Source organism: Streptopelia decaocto, assembly GCF_964273445.1.
Source record: "Streptopelia decaocto genome assembly, chromosome: 2".
In the NCBI taxonomy this organism is placed as follows: Eukaryota; Metazoa; Chordata; class Aves; order Columbiformes; family Columbidae; genus Streptopelia; species Streptopelia decaocto.
The window spans coordinates 23,399,682-23,418,879 of NC_138655.1; the positions used below are offsets into that span (position 1 = coordinate 23,399,682).

At 35.8% G+C, this 19,198-nt stretch overlaps 1 protein-coding gene across 10 annotated transcripts in view; it reads right to left on the minus strand.

Moving 5' to 3' along the window:
- Nucleotides 1-19,198, minus strand: part of VPS13B (vacuolar protein sorting 13 homolog B) — a 455,756-nt gene that overhangs the window by 401,177 nt on the left and 35,381 nt on the right. For 6 of the 10 annotated variants that reach the window (XM_082046869.1, XM_082046865.1, XM_082046867.1 and 3 more), the window contains 4 exons: nt 15,176-15,299; nt 10,064-10,231; nt 8,319-8,500; nt 4,056-4,230 (listed from right to left, as the gene is read on the minus strand). In XM_082046869.1, coding sequence (XP_081902995.1) covers nt 4,056-4,230; nt 8,319-8,500; nt 10,064-10,231; nt 15,176-15,299 — 649 coding nt within the window. The remainder of the gene's footprint in view (nt 1-4,055; nt 4,231-8,318; nt 8,501-10,063; nt 10,232-15,175; nt 15,300-19,198) is intronic. The other 4 variants (XM_082046868.1, XM_082046872.1, XM_082046866.1 and 1 more) reach the window with 1 other exon arrangement.

Sequence of the window (19,198 nt, forward strand, 5' to 3'; positions counted from 1 at the left end):
TCTGGTGTTTCAGCCTTAAGATCAACCTCAGCAACTCCATCCAACTAAACTCCAGCTCTCCCTTGCATCCTGGCTTCTTGTCCTCTTTCACACCTAAATCATTTTCATTTCTAGTTACCTTTTTTTACCACAAACCAAAAGCTTATTATGCAGTCCTAGCCGGCCACAACTACAACCGTGGGTTCTGCCATAGGCTCTTGTCCAAACTTTATCCTTTTTGAATCTCTCTGCATTGAAATAAGTCCCTTCGGTCCTTTGCGCTCCCGGTACAGCCGAACAGCCCAGAGCCCAGCGCAGGCAGCTCTCAGCCCCAGGACCAAAAGACATTTCTGATTCCTTATCAGTAATTTTACCTGCATATTTGGAATCCTTTCAGTTTAACAGAATTTGAGCAGGTTTTACTCAGGTAGCAAAAACATATGCTCATGACACAGGCTACCCTACTGCCAGATCTCAAGGTCTTGATCATACATTTGGGTATTTAAGAACTGCTGCTGGGATATTCTTAGACATGGATAGGTGATTAAGTCAACAACAACATAAAAATAAGTTCCACCCAAAAGACTAAGAATTAGTGATAACTGAACCCACTAAATACTTTAAACAGAAAGGGTGAGAACTGCTTACTCATAAATACAGGGTTAAACTGCTTAATGAATCTTCAGAATCCTTCCAAAGAGTTATAAAAATATAATCTATCAAGAAGGTCTGTACATTATTAAACTGTAAAGAATTTAGGCACAACTCCAGTGGAACTAGCGTAGGATTTCATGAAGCTTTACTCTTGGAAAAAAAATGTGGCTACTAACAGCTCAGCAGATAATGTGTCATTTATTATTGTACTTGATTAAGTATTTTTTTCTGAAAATAGCAGCACATTTGAAATTTCCTCAGAAAAGTTCAAATTTGTGGCTGGAAATCTGGATAACAAATGCAGCATGAAGTGCTAAGAAAGTGGGTTTTTTTCCTCTCAGACAGATCCAATATGAAGTCAGAATAAAAAAGTGAACTCAAAGTGAAGGTACAGATAACCTGGTTAATGTCAATTTGGCACTCCTGCTTAATCACGATGCACGAGAGGAAAAAAATCCTTACATATTTAAATTTTTTATTTATGTGTGTGTACATTCAAGTGCACATGTGCACATATGTATGTATGCCTACAAATATATTCAACTCTATGCAGGAAACAAGCATGAAAAGTCTGAAGGAAAACAGTTAGTAACCATTTTAGCCTGTATGAGGCAAAATACTTTGCAATGAAAATAGAAATGTGCTTCTAGAACTGTTTCCACAGCTCTGGCTTGGCCACCCAACAATGGCCATCTGGTTTGTGTTCTGAAGCAGATAGTTGTTTTAAATTGATACGATCACATAATTAATTACAATGAATGTTGGAGCACAGTGTAGTTGAACAAAAATTGCATTTCTTGTCATTGCAACCTTAGTCTAATTTGTGACCCTTCTGACAACTCTTCTGTACATCAGTGTAAAGTTATGTATTTCTTTTTTAGATGGCTATTTTATAAAAAAAACTAGGAAGTCACATTCAAAGTTGTTAAAAAATAATAGTGTAAATGAGATTTACAGACAGCAATTGCAATCGCTGAGGACATACCTTAGAAATAAGGATGACAAGAAAGGCATTGCCAAAGATTTTAGTCATGTTTGAACGTAAGAATCTCAAATTCCATTCCAGATGTAGCACGGACTGAGTACTTGTAGGCAGATGCCAATTGTTTTAACTTTAATCTTGACTTAAACTATATTTCTCTTTCAGTACCCATCTCACACTCTAACCAAAAGAAGCCAAACAAAGCGTGCACACCTCTCCTGTCTGACTTCCTTCCTCTTCCATAGTTATGGCTGTTCATCTCAGTCTTCTCATCACCCAGCTCATCTTTCTCTCCAATCCTTAGACATTTTCATCTGAAACTCACTGCCTACTAGATCCACTTGTTCTTATATTGACTCCTGTGATTCCTCTACTCTTTCAATGTCTTTCCAACATTCATATAGTGCTACTCACCTTAGTAACTCCAGGAATCCAGCTACAAATTTCAAGCAACATTAGCTACATCATAGTTGTCTATAGCATGAAAATTTGGCCAAATTTAGGTGAACTTTGATGGCAATGAAAGAAAGATACTCAGCACAAAGACAACCCTCTGTCTGAAACCAAGGGTGATGCAGCTCTTCATAGAAAAGTTCTTCACCCTTTCTTGTGCAAATACGATTAAAACACCCGTTAGATGCAAGGAGTTCTTAAAATGCACACTGAAGACTTCTCTAAAAACTGACGCTTTTTAAGTCTCAGGAGAAAATCAAATTCATGTTTTCAGAATATTAATTAAGCACTAGGTCTTGTGTGACAAACTCCACATTTCTTGTAAGGCAAACCGCTTCTAGTGCGGGAAACTACTTGAGCTTTAGAGAAAATAAAAGAGAACTATTTACAGACATGTTATTTATTTGGTCCCCTCCACACAGCTGGAGCATGACAGAGAATTCTACATCTGGTATGACAGTGAAACAGTTCTGTGCCAACCAACACTGAAGGCTATATTTTGGCAAAAAATTTCCACCGCTGTCATTTTTCCAATAATGTGTTTATTTTTCCAAAATCAGAGAAAACAGCAGCACAGGCTCAAAAAAAAGCTATAACCTTACGTACATTAAAATTATATATCTCTTAAACAGAACAAAATGAATTCATTTAATAGCTTACACAAAGTTCCAAAATGTCATAATGCTATTAAACATAAGTATAGCTTAAGAGTGCTGCATCACCTCCACATATAATTTCAAGAATTTTCTAGAAGTTATCATGCTCTTGACTGTGTGGTAAATACCTCTTCCTACTCTCTCAGATTCAAATTCATCTTTGGAAATATATCCACAACTTAGGTCTTAAGGACATTAAAATTAAAACAGAGATATCTAAATAAGTTCCATGTTCTGACAAGTAAATTAATATCTGCTCTACAAAAGCACAAAACAAAGAAAATTCAGAACCTGGAATGACAATCCATCCTCTCTCTTCTCTTTATTTAGTGGCCTGATAAATTACAAAAAACTTCAGATTCAAGTTTGGATGTTCAAGATCATTATGTTCCTGATTAAATTACTCAAAGAAGACAGCATGATGCAAGTCGATGTGACTGCCTGACTCTTGAATGTTCTGTGTTTATATTTTACACAGAAGTGAACAAACAAATCTATCTACTTAGAAATTTTATTTCCCTTAGTTTTTCATATGAACTAAGCATCTATTTGCCTTCCTTATGTTGCTGCAAATTCCTAACAATTCACCTAACATAAAACCTCAAAACTCAAATACATGACATGGTACAACTAGGAAAAAATAATACAGTAGCAAAGCCACCTAAAATTGAGACCGGAACAAAAGGTTCACAGCTGCAAATCCATCATGGTTGTAACCCCAGCAGGCAGGAAGGCATCACACCAAGGGAAAGAGAATTCACCCCTCACCAGTGCAACATTCCTCAAAAGATTGTGTCACAGTAAGTGACCAGGGAACATCAGGTAGAATAGGAGAATACATGTTACACAAAAATAAAAAGCAGAGGAGACTAGACTATGTAAAAGGACAGAACTACTGTAAACATATGCCATTTAGAACAAATGCTGATCTATCTACTCTCAGTAACAAGTTTCAAAGGAGATGGAAAACACATCACTTTGACACTAGCAGCAGCCACACTTGAACTAAATATAAGAGAGAAGACAAAGCTGCCAAAGGACGGGTGCCTTGTAGTGACAGATAAATCTGAAGTACTCTACTGTGTCACAGCTCCTAAAATGGTCTTTTTAGACAAAGTTTAATCTCAGTTTACTTAGGATCATCAGAACACTTCTCAGAACATACCATGAAAAAGATGTCAGAGTAGTGGATACTCACCCAGCACAATGAACTGCCTCTAACAAACTGCAGAGATGCTTTAAACTAACTAGCCTTGGCCATTTATACTTGGAAAAAGCAAAGAAACTAATGTTTTTAACATTTCTTTTCAGAAAGTAAAAATTGCATTTACCTGTGATGTTTCCCAACATATCTTTACTGTGACGAACCAAATCTTCACTTTCCCCATCTTTGAAGTTGCCTATTTCTCCATAATAAAGAGCAATACCAAGCTGCATTATACGTATAAACATAGGAAGCTGCTGATCAGAGATCGAAAGTTTCAAACTTTCAACTAATGTGTGAATCTATAACATGAAAGAGAACAAAAGCAAATAAAGCTCTCATTAAAGCCAGCTTTTAAAACATTCAATTCCATACTCATTTTTTATGTTCATTCTAATTTCTAAAAACAAAAGCTGCAATATAACATAAGGCAAAGGGTTAAACACAATGAGTTTCAAAACCATATGTTATGGGCTGCAACAAAAGAGAAAAGTGTTGAAAACCAAATGTGTTGAGAAGTGAAATGTAATATATTTTGAATATGTATACATTTTTTTTTTTTTTTTTTTACAATTGTTGCTGAGGAAATTTCTAAAATGTAGTCACATGAGTGTATCTGATTAAACTTTTACCCTCATTACAGAGTTTCATAAAAACTTCTGCAAACTAAACAAAACCCAGATATACTGGTTTTAATATACAAAATCCTTAATTTTGATTCTTTCTCACTCCCAACTTGTTGCAAGTGGGCGAATAACAGAGGGAGATTCATTCCAAACGAAATGCAAAAAAGCAGCTTCTCTGGATATTCCAGCTCAGACATGCAATTAAGCACTTTTCTCTAAATGAAAGCAAGCTTCGCAAAGACCATAATTACTAGGATGAAAATGTATCCTTCTTTAAATATTTTAGCTATCTTATTCAATACTTCAGAATATTTTCATGAGTATGTGATCACGCTATAAAGACAAAACCAGACTTGATAAGAAAAGTAAGAGCTGCACAAAATAACATTACTGTAATAAAATTACTGCCTGTAATATTAGAAACATTTCTAGCTCGAGGTCCAGTTTCTAAATGTTGTGGGAAAAATAATGGAAATGAAAAGTAACTGTTCATCAGCGTTAGCCTTAATGCGATCCAATTTAAGAAACATGAAGTATGACTTTGTAAACAGTACTGCACATCCATGTGCAGGTAAAAATACAATAGAAAAATAAATATTTGTATAAAAATATGTTCATGTACTCATAAGACTTCACTAATAAATTTATATGAGTAAATCAACAGAGTCACAGCCTTAGACATGCAGAATTAGTGACAACATAGTATCAGCCATTTATATAAACCAGTGGAAAGATTTTATGTATCAAAATTCTGCTACTATTTAAAATTCTCTGACAGAAAACAGCATCTAAAGTCCTAAGATACCCTTTGGAAATTAAAAATTAATCATTCAAGACCAATTTTTTAGGGCCAGATGATTAAAAGTTGACAACAATAAATCTTTTCTGTGCAGATGAAGAATAGGAAGGATTAGGAGTGAATAACTGTCTTAAGAGTTGGAAGATTATTTTGCCAGATGCCTTTTGCCAGATGTCATACTGGATGACAAGAACACTAGGTAGCAATGTAGGCAATTAACATAATTGTAGAGTTATTGGCTTAATTGAAATTATGCTACACACCTGGACTTCTTGTATGGCACTACCCTCCCCTCGCAATCCTGTTCTTGCCCTGCCAGTGGAACTCATCTGCCCCTCAGTATGTTGACTCATCTCACTAAAAACAGCAGAAAACTGTTTTTTCTTGTCCAGTGAGCTTTCTGTCAGAGTGAGTTGACTGGGATGACTGACAAGCCAGACAAGTGTCAGTGCTGCGACAAATAGAGGGAGGCAGGACTGACATCCCCAGCACAAACTAGATCTTCTGTCTCTCAGTTGTTTCATCCCATGATGATTTCAACAAGAAAAGCAACAGAAAGCTTAAAACTCTAATCATTTTATATGTATTTTGCTGCCTCCCCCCAGGTGTACTATTCTTCCTCTAAAATTGAAAACAAGAGCTCGGTGTTACCAATTTAAAAGCATACAAATATGTGTCCAAGTACTTATGAACTGTATTCCTTTGAGATGCCTCAAACTAAACTCATTAAGATTAGTTTGGCCAAAACTCTGCGATAGTCATAGTAGTCAAAATTATGCAGGTTATCAAAATATTCTAGTCACTACAAAGAAACCAAAAGAACATATGCTATTACAAACGTGGAAGTCTTGGAAATGTTCACTCGAGACTGAAAAACAGATGTGCTTCACCAAGTGAACATCACACAGTATGAAAGTTTTCATTATAAAGACCTTCGCAGCTCTGGAGTGCAAGACTGAGCGCTGCTGGGTTTGGTCTTCAGATGGGAAACGAACCATCCAAGCACGAGCTGCTGGCACTCATTTACCCTTCAAATACACTGAAACTGCACTACTTCATCTGCAGTGGAGCATTTAAAAACATTTTAAGCATCCTTGAATTAATTTAATTAATCAAGCAGTTATATTTACTGATAGCAGCTCCATCTTCTTCAACTGTAAGAAAACAGTTATTTTCATTCAATAGTTAAATATATTAAAGACAATCTTTTTAGCAAACTGCCTCCTGATGATCCACAGCGCACAATCTCCACATACACAACAAATCAGAAAGTCGTCAAAAGTAAAATTTGAGGGTCAACAGATTTGTAGATCTAATTGTTGCATAATGGTATAATAGTGAAACACAAGATTTAAGATCTCAAAATCATTACCTTTTGACAATTATTCTTTGGCTCATAACAATAATTAATTCACTTAAGTATTAATCTGTTATCTTAAATGTTTTAAATTAATTGAATACATTTCTGAATATCTTCATAAACAGTATTTTATTTTTAAACATTGAAGAAAAAGAGAAAAAAATTAAAAAGAAAAAAATAAACTATGGGCAACATAAAAAAGGTATATATTAAAAAAAAAATATAAAACACGTATTTGAACAAACTGAAATGTGCCTTAAATAGGGCAGTGGCAATAAATGACCACCAAAGATAAACAGATAAGTTTAATACAAATTTAATTATACTACTACCACTTCAGTGCATTCTAGTTTGTTTTTTTCAGTCCAGTATCCACAAAAAGTTGTAAGTAATAATATAATGATCGCCATTTTTACGACAAGAGTATCATTTTAAAATACACAGAAGATTCTGTGCGCATTTCCATTCAAGTGTGCCATCAGAGACTCGTAACTTGGTCACAAAACTTTACTCTGCAAACCTGGAACCTGGAGCTTCAGCTGGGTTCAGATGACTCCTCCAAAATTTGCAGAAGTATTCAGCCAATATGAAAATCAAGTTCTTTAACACTAAGATTTACTGTCTATATGCAGTAATCACACTATCACCACAGAACATAAAGAACGTAACTGGTAAACTACAGAAAGTCATAATTTGATTCCTTCTTATCACTGGAGTTCATATAGGTTCCAAAGTTATAATGCATGCGGTTAAAAGTCCTGGCATCATTAAATATATAACTTCCTGTTTACAAAACTCAAAATAGGTAAAAGTTGTTTCCAAAAGTTGTTACCAGTTACTCTGAAAAACAAACGAACAAACTATTTTGCAGTAAATACACCTGAAGATTATTATTTATTAAAACTTGAGATATGCTTAGTACGAAGTCTGTGTCTTAATTTAAAACAATTCTCAACAAATTAAATGGGCACCACTGGATTCATTGAGAGAGGGAGGGAGAGAAGACAAACCTTACACGTATGACTACTCAGAGCAGGAAAAGAAAAGGTAGAAGTGAAATGCAGTTCAGTCCCTCCAGTAACTCAGCGTTTTCCTTCTGCAAAATGTAAACGTCACTTAAATCAGATGCCCACGAGTAATACTGCACCCCTACTCACTAGGGACCGAGCTGGGCTTGCTAATCCATTTCACATAGTTCACTACATAGTGTTCATACATCGAAGTTCCTTGTTATTTATGAGAGTTTGAGCTACATTTGAAAGAATAAGTAGTAAAAAAAAACCCTTTCCATCTTATTGCAGGACCTTAAAGCATACAATGTTTTTTAAGAGATTATCTGTGCAAATTTGTTCTCCTTTCAGTTATTACATTTTCTCTCTTAAAACTTCAGAAAAAGTAGAAAATATTAGAGAGCATTACCTCCTTACTTTCAAGTTATCACTGTACATAGGCTAATTGCATCATATGAACAAAACATAATCAAAAAAACCTGTTAGCTAAAAACTACAGCATTCACTTTTCATTTTATTTTAAATTTCAAAGCATATTTTGAAAAATGTCAAAACTTCACAAGTGAGTAGCAAAAAACTTATTTTGGATACCTACTTTAATAATAGATGGCATTTTGGAGTTGAGGTTATCATAAGTAAAATGCAGACGAGTCCTGAAGGAACATTTGTACAGCAGAGGTTCCTGGTAAAATTCAATCTTACCACTGGCGTTCCTCTTATCAAGACATACTGTGCAGTCAGAAAAGTTGATCATCTTTCTCAGTACCAAATCAGTGGCTTTTAAAAGAAGTATATAGGTTAAAAAATATATTGCATAAGAAAAATCAGTTACGCATACATGTTCTTTTTTAAGAAGAAAATGCAATACAGTTGTGTGGTCATTATTTAAATCATCAGCAACCTACTTGTGTTGCTCATGCAACTAAAGAGAATAATTTTATCACAGTATCACAGTATGTTTGGCATTGGAAGGGACCTCAAAAGATCATCTAGTCCAATCCCCCTGCTGGAGCAGGAACACCTAGGTGAGGTCGCACAGGAACATGTCCAGGCAGGTTTTGAATGTCTCCAGAGAAGGAGACTCCACAACCTCCCTGGGCAGCCTGTTCCAGTGCTCTGTCACCCTCACTGAGAAGAAGTTTCTCCTCAAATTTAAGTGGAACCTCTTGTGTTCCAGCTTGATCCCATTACCCCTTGTCATATCATTGTTTGCCACCGAGAAGAGCCTGGCTCCATCCTCATGACACTCACCCTTTATATATTTATAAACATTAACAAGGTCCCCCCTTAGTCTCCTCTTTTCCAAACTAAAGAGACCCAGCTCCCTCAGCCTTTCTTCATAAGGGAGGTGCTCCACTCCCTTAATCATCTTCGTTGCCCTATATGTCACAGTCTTTCAGATGAATACTTAAAAAGTGAGGACAAATTAGTTACACACAATTCAAATTTTCACCCCTTCACTGTACCTTAAGATCTGTTTATAAAATAAGAGAACTGCTTCATGTGAAAGCCTAAGACCAATAAATATTATTCTCATTATTCTCCCAGAAAGAATCTTGCATATTTTCCCCCCAAAGTTTTCTTTTCAATCCTCCAAAGCAAACAAGAGCTGTTATAGTGATCTCAACATGAAACATATTTTTTAATTTTGTTGGTTTAGTTTGTAATAAATTGAGCCAGAACAAAGAAATGGGTCCGGTGGTCACGAAACCATTACATTCCCCATTCTACCAGAGATGTTCTGTGTGATCTTAAAATATTCTTACTGCACCCAAATTCCACATCTACCAAATGTCAGTAAGAATAGCTAGAGTTACAGGTGAATGTTGGTAATTCAAAGACCACGACAAAAATAAAAAATTCATTTGTTTTTCCTGAAAATGCAAAGCAAAATGAAGCACATCTTGCAGTTGGTATGCCACGTTCACTGCAGTGCAGCATGTTTTACCCCTTCTCTAGCCACCCTCTACAGAGAGTTTTAAGGTCCTCACAAATGCAACATAACAGCCTAAAACGTTACTTCTCATTCAGAAAAACAAATTGTCTACACACTTACTGCCAGACACAACCACAAAATGAAATGCAATCACAAAAGGATGGCAACTATGAGCAGAGAGGACTACAAAACATGTTGTATAATTATCAGTGATCATACAAATATGTGTTAAGAATCAATTGTTATGATTGGCTCTTCAAAATGAAGGACAAGGGAAAAACTTAATAAATGAAAACATGCAGAAAGTATCTTAGTTCTGAAATAAGAGCCTTTTTTATTGTACTTGCAAATTTCTCTCAGAGTGTCTCCACTCTGAAACCTCAAAGGACACAGTATCTACTCACCAGAGATGTCCATGAATGCTCGATCCCAAAACTCATCCACTGTATAGCATTCTGCAGAAGTGATATTGACTGAGAGAACAATATCATCCTCCACATATTTTAATATGAGATTGTTGATCACAACGTTGACATTGTTTACAACACGCCTAATCAAACTCTGAACATAACCTGTAAAACAGAACAAATTCTTAGCAGTTATAAGAAAGACATGATGTCAAATCGATGTATTACTGAAGTCATCATTTCCAACTTGTTTATTTTTAAAAAAGCAAAATTAAAACAAACCAAGTATCATTGTCCTTTATTTATCCAAAAATCACAAAACATAAAATTCTTTAACATTCAGTGCAGGTAACAACCAGCATTCTGGAACTGCAAGAAACAGTGTACAAAGAAAAAAGTAAGTGCTAGGAATATAATAGAGCATAAGAGATTGATTTTTGGTGGCAAGAATCAACTTTCAAACTAATTATGGAAGATTATGAAAATTATGTAGGAAAAAAAGAGAAAGAATCAATGATAGTGACTTTTTCTACTCGAAAGATAATTAGAAATAGGTTTGGAAAAGTGAACACTGGTTGCTACATTACTTTTCAAGTATGCATATATTACACCTATTTGCTCTCTCACCTAGTTTTTTAAAAAAATAACTAAACAATCATATGTCTAGTACTTTTTTTTCATTCTAGAAGCTAATGTATCCACATCATGCTCAGCAAGACCCCTGTGAGGTATAACAAAATCAATTTCTGTCAACAACCCAAATAGTGAGCACCTGCACTGAAGTCTGTTGGGAAGAAATCCATTTAAAATTTTTCAGACATACTGTGATTGGAAAAATGATCTCATCTGTGAATTCCCAGTATGCAGTAAACACTAACATTTTACCAATATGGTAAAGAAATTAAATACTACCCATATTCATGTATTTTATCTATACTGAATGTAACTACCAAGATAACTCATTCGTACTGGGGAAAAAAAAAAAGCACCTTAAAACGTCTATGTTTTACAATTTATAACATTACTAACATTCTATCTAAAAAAGATATTTAATACATGCCCTTGAGGTCTAGTTTGGTAACTACACTGAAGAAAAGACAGTTAACAATACAGGTTTAAATCCACAGGCTTCAAGAGTAGTTTTCTGAAACTTGCATTAAATAAGACTCAGTTATATCTACAATTTTAATTCAAATAGCTTCAAATGAACATCAAAACATTTTGAGACCAGTAGGAGCAGACTCATATTCCTCCTTCCATTCTACTCCGCTTTTTCTAGCTACTCATTGTTTTCATACTCAAATATTACTTTCTCCCTTGAAGTACATGGCAAGTTTTACCATTACATAAGTGATTTTTCTCAAGTTCCACAACTGCAAATTTACACAGTTGACATGTTTTTTTGGTTTTCAGCATTCAAAGCCTCCAACAACGTCCTTTCTTAAGTGCAAAACATGCTTTTGGTTACCATCAACAGGATATTTTGATTCTGATCTGGTACATTTCTATCTTTTTAGAAGTATTTACAGATAAAAATTTTATTGTAAAACATGTGATATTTCTTGCCATAACTTAGCTTGCTTCATTTTATACTATTCTTGAGCATACATCGCGCTTTGAGCAAAGCCAGTTCCAGTGGGACAGAAAAGGCATTTAAACATCTCCTGCCATGTTACTAGGATTGTAATTGTATTAAAACAAAATCTGTAAAATGTTTTAGACCATTGTCTACATAAATAGGAAATCCAGAAGCGCAGTCAGAGTCAAAATTTTGACACCTTAGTACTCTCAGTTTTCTAACATAATCTGAATTTACCTTTTTAGCATATCAATCAAAAAAAACTACTGTAACGGACATGGAATAACTTGGTTTTGAGAATTTTCTCACTGACTTCTTCAAATGGCAAGATATTCTATGTAATAGGAACTCAGAGAAGCATATGTATTATTTTAATAAAGGGGCATAAGCAACTCATTCATAACACGGGTGGTATAAACTGACCTGCGTGTAAGTAGAAGCTGGCACAAAGCATTTAGTTGCTTTAGTTCAACATAGAAATATTTTGCAGACTATATAACTAGCAACTAGAAAATCAAAACCAGTAATTTAATTACAATTCTAAAGCAAGCTATTACTTTCATTGAGGAAAGTAAAGCTGTCCCTCCACAGGTCCAAAGCTTTTTCAATATTTTGCTTTTAAGGGTCAAAGTCAATCTAATTTACATTTTTCTGCTGTGAATGACAAAAACATCATAAATCCAGCATCACAGCAACAAAAAAAGCAAGTTCTACTGACAGTTTCCAGCTGTATTCAGGAACAGAGCAATAACACTTATCTGTGTGACTTCTTTTGCCTGAATGCATAAAAAGAAGGAGCAGAATTATTTCTTTGAAATTAATTAGGGGTCACAGATCTGAAAAAAAACTTTCACACTTCTGCAACGACATTTAACAACATACTGCACCACTAGTTTGGAAAAGCACCATGCAGGTATCAGCTTCCTAAGTAAGGTTACCCTCAAATACACTAGAATCAGATACTCATGACTGAGGATCAGTCTCTAAAGAAAATGAATATAAATTGTAATTCTTACAATTAAAAAAAGTAAAAACAGCATCAGCAAGTTCAGGTACAATACAGTTTAAAAAAGGTTTTGTTTAATACAAGTGTGAGACAACCAGTAGAGGTTGCTTCTTATTCCTGTAATTTTGAAACATAACACTATGACCATCTTTGCCACTAAAATTCAGGTATTCTATGATTAAGTGACTAAAAACCACTCAAATCTGTAGGGGCAAAGTCTTCTAAGATACAATACAAAATCCACACGTATGCTTCTTTCAAATTCCCCAGAACCCAGCAGGCTGCACTGTGTGGTACGAGCTACGAATGCGTTTCAGATCCAACCCTCCAAAATATTGTAGCACTGTCAACTAGATTGGTCTATTGATTCAACAGAATTCATATCAGACTGGTGACACCTAAACATTTTAAGTTTAGCCGTGCTTTGTTGTAACCAAAGCTACATTTTTAGCTCTGCCTTGCTCCATCTCTGAGAACACAGAACAAATAAATCTTTCAACAAATTGCAACCATAGTATGATACTTAAAACCTTCAAAGACTAAAATCTAAGTAGATGACTCAGCATCTTACTGAAATCCAGGATATGCAAATTAAAGCTTAGCAAAGCCACATCCTATACCACAGAAAATAAAATCATCTTCTGAAGGGGCCTCTGCTCCTCATGGAAGCTCTTTACCACACTGGATCTCTATGTTATTTATGTATTTAAAAAAAAAAAACCACCACCCATAACTGTATTTAGGTAACTTTGCCACATGGAGAGTAACTTACAGTCCATTCAATAAAGATTTCACTAATGCTCTCTGAATCATTAGACTCCATCACTAACATACTCTATGCAGTTGAAGAAGGAACACAATGACACTGCAGGAGCTGGGAAGTGATGGCGCCCTACATTTTCACAGAGGCACAAAGTACATCTACAGAATCCAGCACATACTAACATAAAGTACCAGATCTGATAATTTCCTACAGTACTGCAAATACAATATGTGCAATTTGTGTGAGCACTCAAATCATTAAGAAACACAATATATTCATAAAAGACAACACACAAATCAATTTTCAGTGAGCATGTTTCATCTGGATTTCTGGAAACATATCTTTTGGAATGTTTTAACTTCATCAGATGTCATCAACAGAAGGCAAATCACATCTTGGGCTACCTCAAAAGCAGTGTGGCCAGCAGGTTGAGGGAGGTGATTCTGTCCCTATGCTCTCGTAAGACCCCATCTGGAGTTCTGCATCCAGCTCTGGAGCCCTCAGTACAGGACAGACATGGACCTGCTGGAGGGGGGCCAGAGGAGGCCACCAAAATGATCAGAGGGATAGAACAGCTCTGCTGTGAGGACAGGCTGACAGAGGTGGGGTTGTTCAGCCTGGAGAAGAGAAGGCTCCAGGGAGACCTTATTGCAGCCTTTCAGTACTTAAAAAGGGCCTATAAAAAAGATGGGGACAGACTTTTTAGCAGGGCCTGTTGTGATAAGGGGTAATGGTTTTAAACTACAGGCAGGGAGATTCAGACTAGACATGAGGAAGATTTTTTTTACCATGAGGGTGGTGAAACACTGACCCAGGTTGCCCAGAGAGGTGGTAGATGCCCCATCCCTGGAGACTTTCAGCACCAGGCTGGATGGGGCTCTGAGCAACCTGATCTAGTTGCAGATGTTCCTGATGTTCCCACATCAAATCCAAAGGCCCAGAAGCACCAGAGCTGAAGCGCTGTCCATGGTGGGACACACGGATGCCCAGGGTCCCGCAGTTCCAAGCCACCAGACAGCCTGGCCTCTGAGCTTTAACAGAGCCTAACACAAAACTGCCATATCTCTAACCCGTCTAAAAATCAGATGTCCTCAAAAGGCAACTTGCAATTCATTCCAGTACTCTCCAATTTCATTTTTCTGCACAAAACAAAACCTCATACTCCAAATTTCTGTGCAAACTCATACGCAATAGTAATCTACTTAAGCATTTTTATATCATATAAAAATCTCCAGGTTCAACTGAGCCAGTCGGGAAGGGGGGGGAGGGTTGGGGGCAAAAATGGTAAACATCCCTGCCAGGACTCAAATAAGAAACATCAACTCAGAATCATTACTTTCCTAAAGGGAAATGTTTACCTTTAAAACTACTATAAGAATTTGAAAACATACAAGAAAATAACTTAATGTGAATCACTGAGCAGTTAATGAGCAGGAGAAAACAGAGTGATTCCGAAACAGAAGAACCAGAGCAGGAGAGGACAAAAATCTAACACACCACCCCTACCATGTGTTTCTCACACTAATCTATCTTGCACTATGAGTTCTGAAAATTTAAAGATTCAACAAAACTGAAGGAATAAATAGAAGCATTAACTACATTTTGTCGTAATTTTATAATATTCAAGTATTTCACTCATTTTATGTGATTTGTAGGTAAACAGAGATATAATAGCGTAACCCAGACAATTGTGGCCACCTGAATGAAACTTAATTATCTTTATCACGCAAATACAATCAAGCTTCTGAAATTATGGATTACCTGGAGGTAAATCAGGGTCAGGAGAAGTAGATTGCTGAACTCGTCGTGGTTTTACTGCCGATTTTACACTTTCGGTGGTACTGCGGTTTGTTGAACTGGAACCACAACTTTCATGATCTTCCTGCTAGAGGAAAAGAAAGCAATTGAGTTGACCAAATAAAAAGAAAATAAATGTGGGGTAAAGATTTGGTGAATTAAACTTCTGCTACTGCTGCAATTAATAATTTCATTTTTATTAAAAAAAAACCTCAGGCATTTAATTATTAATTACAACTGAATACATTTTATCTAGCTGCATTTCTGCTGAAACATTCCTTCAGAAACAGCGCCCTAAAGACTAACGAAATAAATATGAGAAACTACTAAATTTTATGAGCTTAAATACCTACTCATAAAAACCTTCTCAGATGATTCCAAGAAGTCAGTCATATCCTTCCTAATACAGCTAATTGAAGCTGATACAAAAAGCAAAATATTTTTGCAGACTTCTAAAATAGTAAAACATTGCCCCAGAAAAGATGAATGTGCAGACAGCATGCTCATCTTCACATTCTATTTAACTTGTTCACCTCAAGGAACTCAGAAGCAGGAAACACGTTCATAAATAGAGAATACGATATAAGACTTACAAGATGAAATGTGCAGATACAAGAAAATCTTAACTGAATTTAGTGTTTTAAATGCCCTACTAGTGTTCCCATTACATTCCAGAATGACAGTTTAACTGCAAGACTCATGTGCAAGAAAACTAAGAAAAGTAACGCAAGTATTCTTGTAGACATGTTAGAAGAGCGGGTTAGAGAAGAAGCAAATGTTTACAACTTTTGACCCAAGCCAGTTCTCTCTTTGATAGATGTAGTCTTCAGCAAAAAGAGAGAAATGCTCTCTGGGTCATGGCACTACTAGGATCACATAACATGTTCACAGAAAGAAGGTTCTGGGGAACAAATGTCAAGTGCTGTAGTATGAAACTATAATATTTTTAAGTCCTCTAACCACCGAAAGGAAACTGCTTAAACTGTCTTGGGGTTTTGTACAGGACAGACCACGTGTTCACCTGCATGCTGCCTGACATTTTTAATAATCTCAAAGAAATTGTGAAAAAGAACCTTCACATTACTTACTTCTTCATGTTTTGTAGGGTTCTTTGCATGAAAAATTTAAAGTTACACGTAATGATATATTTTAAATAGAAGTCTACAAATTCAAAAACAATTGGAGCGTTCCTTTCCTTCCACTCCATGTTCCAAAAACAGAACACAGAGTGAAATTGTCTGATAAAGTGGAAATATCATTTCACTATGAAAAAAATAAGATGATGAGCGATATAATGTTAGCCTGGGGAAAAAAAAGGAAAAAAAAATAGAAGGCTAAACTTATTTGGAAAAATTGCAGAAGACAGATTCATTCACACATTAGAAGGGTAGAAGATAGCTTCTAAAAGGATAAATTATCATAAAAGATTTGAGATCTTCCAGTCAGTAATATAGTATTGAAACAAACTGTGTGTTGTTTTTTAATTTATGGTTATGTGGCCATTTCAGTCACGCAGGACTTTCCCATTCCAGTGCATGAAAAAATGAAATGGGTGTTTAGCATCAACTCTGTCTGGAGGGCATTTGTTTAATTCCTTATCCCTGACAACCTTCTGATGCTTTTCATCAAAGAATGTGAGTCTCCTGAAGACTCTCTCAGAACTTCTAACTACAGTGTAATTTCTTTCTTTAAACCTGGGGTGACAGAAGCCTCTTCATCAACATGTGCATTCTGTAATCAGAAAATCTCACTTCTCCTTCATGTCTCCAGCTTACTGAGAAAAATTAGATCAAAAGCTTTTAAACTGAAATGTTTGAAATAATTTTAACCGTAACCTCTTTCTTGGAAACTAGTTCATATGCAGCATGAAAATATTTTTTCAGATGAGTCATCATACTGCTATTTATGTTTTGAACTTGCAAAAAAACCCGTCATGTCAGAGTCACCGAACAGCTCAATTAGCACATTTCCTTCTTTCCTGAGCTCACTTGTGGATTGTACAGAATGCTGCAGTGCAACTATTTAATGATTTGATCTGATAGGATCACATTACCCTTGCCTTTTAATATTTATGTTGGCTATGAGAAAAAGAGAGGGGGGCCCAGAGGGATGGGGAAGGCATTCTATTTTTGAAGTGTTAACTGTATCAAGCCTGACTACATTGAAGTCTATCTTTACTATCTGCATACTGAAATGACCACATTTGATGAATCCTCTCATAACTTCATGCAAAATCTATGCAGTGTTTCAATCATATAGAGTATTACTAACACTTAAAGAGGAAATAAGAATGGTTTAAGCTTTTACCACTTTCAAACAGTTAGGAACATACACCAACACACTGGGTTTTGGAGGGTTTACACTGTTCGAAAGGGGCAAAAAAAACCCTTAAGATTGTGTTATTTTTGAAAGTAAGTCTCAAATCTTAACCTATAAACAAATTCAATACAATAAGCTTTTAATATTTCCCTCAGCTACAATTCTGTTGTGATAGCAAATGGTTGCAACCATTTAGAGCAAGGTGGACCTAAAAGTCATCAAAAAAGTGGACATGTTCCAAGATGGTGCCAAACTGCAACACACGAAAATTTATCTCAGACTTAATTCACATGAAGTAACGGAATATACCTACATTTAAGAAGAATTCAACCTGACCAAATATTTGAAAAAGTTATTTTAACATGGGATAACATCCATTCATTTCCTTACATTACACAATTATCAAAAAGGTTTAAGAGCTGGATAGGGGTTTTTTTTTTTGAGCACGAACACACCATTTTTTGCAACAGCTACTTATACTTCATAAAGCAAAAGCCGTATTCTTTCATTGCCGGAAGACGATAACAGTGCCCATGACCTTATAGGAACTACATTCCTATGTAGACGTATATCCAAAAGCTTTCTGTATCTGCACACTTCTGCTCAATGTTAACTTTAAGAGCACACTATTAATTTCTCAAACATGTGGCTGTCTCATAAGCCCAGAAGTAAAACATGTTCATTAAAGAGATGGGAAAAAGTTCCAAGCAAACTGCCAAAACCAGCATAATTATGAAACTATTTAACACTGGAACCAACTAGAGTCACACACTCTGTCTAGATCACAGTGATGTCACCAGAAACACCCAGCCAAAGGCACTAAAACTACCACGCTCCCATAAATCCACCTCACACCAGATGACAAACATTTTACAGTCAAAATTATACTGGGGGTGGGAAGGGAGTTACATTTTCAAATAACTGTAGCTTATAGTATGAGACTGGGTAAATGCCTGTTCATTTGAGCATGAACAAGAGTGATCCCAAACAACAGTCACAGCAGCGGAAAACTAAAAATACTCATGATGTATCTAGAGACATGGTTTTTAAAGAAAACTACTCATTTACGAAAATATCTTTTCTCACTAGCTTGCATCATACATAAAGCCTAGAAAACTTAAATTTTAACACTGGGCCCTACTTATGAGTGTTGTTATACAAATATACCTTGGATCAGGACAAAAAGAAATTTGCACAACCAGGCTCCTTTTTCCTTTTTTGCACATGTGTCAGACCAGGTACTCAGCTGAAATGTTTTTACAGAGCACTATGGTTACTTCTAAAACTATGCAAGTCATAATGCTAAAGACACCTAGGCTAGCAAATTTATATGCAAGTTCCTCAGTCAATTTTCTACTGTAATATAAAACAGTTATGGCAAGGTTTAAAGTGAATTACAATTGACAACACCTGAACACATAACAGATGAGGTTTATTATGATCTTTCCTAATAAGTAGAGGTTATTATCGTCATTCATTATTCTGTTTTCCAAATTTAAAATACATAGCATCTCCCTTATGAAGAAAGGCTGAGGGAGCTGGGTCTCTTTAGCTTGGAGAAGAGGAGACTGAGGGGTGACCTTATTAATGTTTATAAATATATAAAGGGTGAGTGCCACGAGGATGGAGCCAGGCTCTTCTTGGTGACAAACAATGATAGGACAAGGG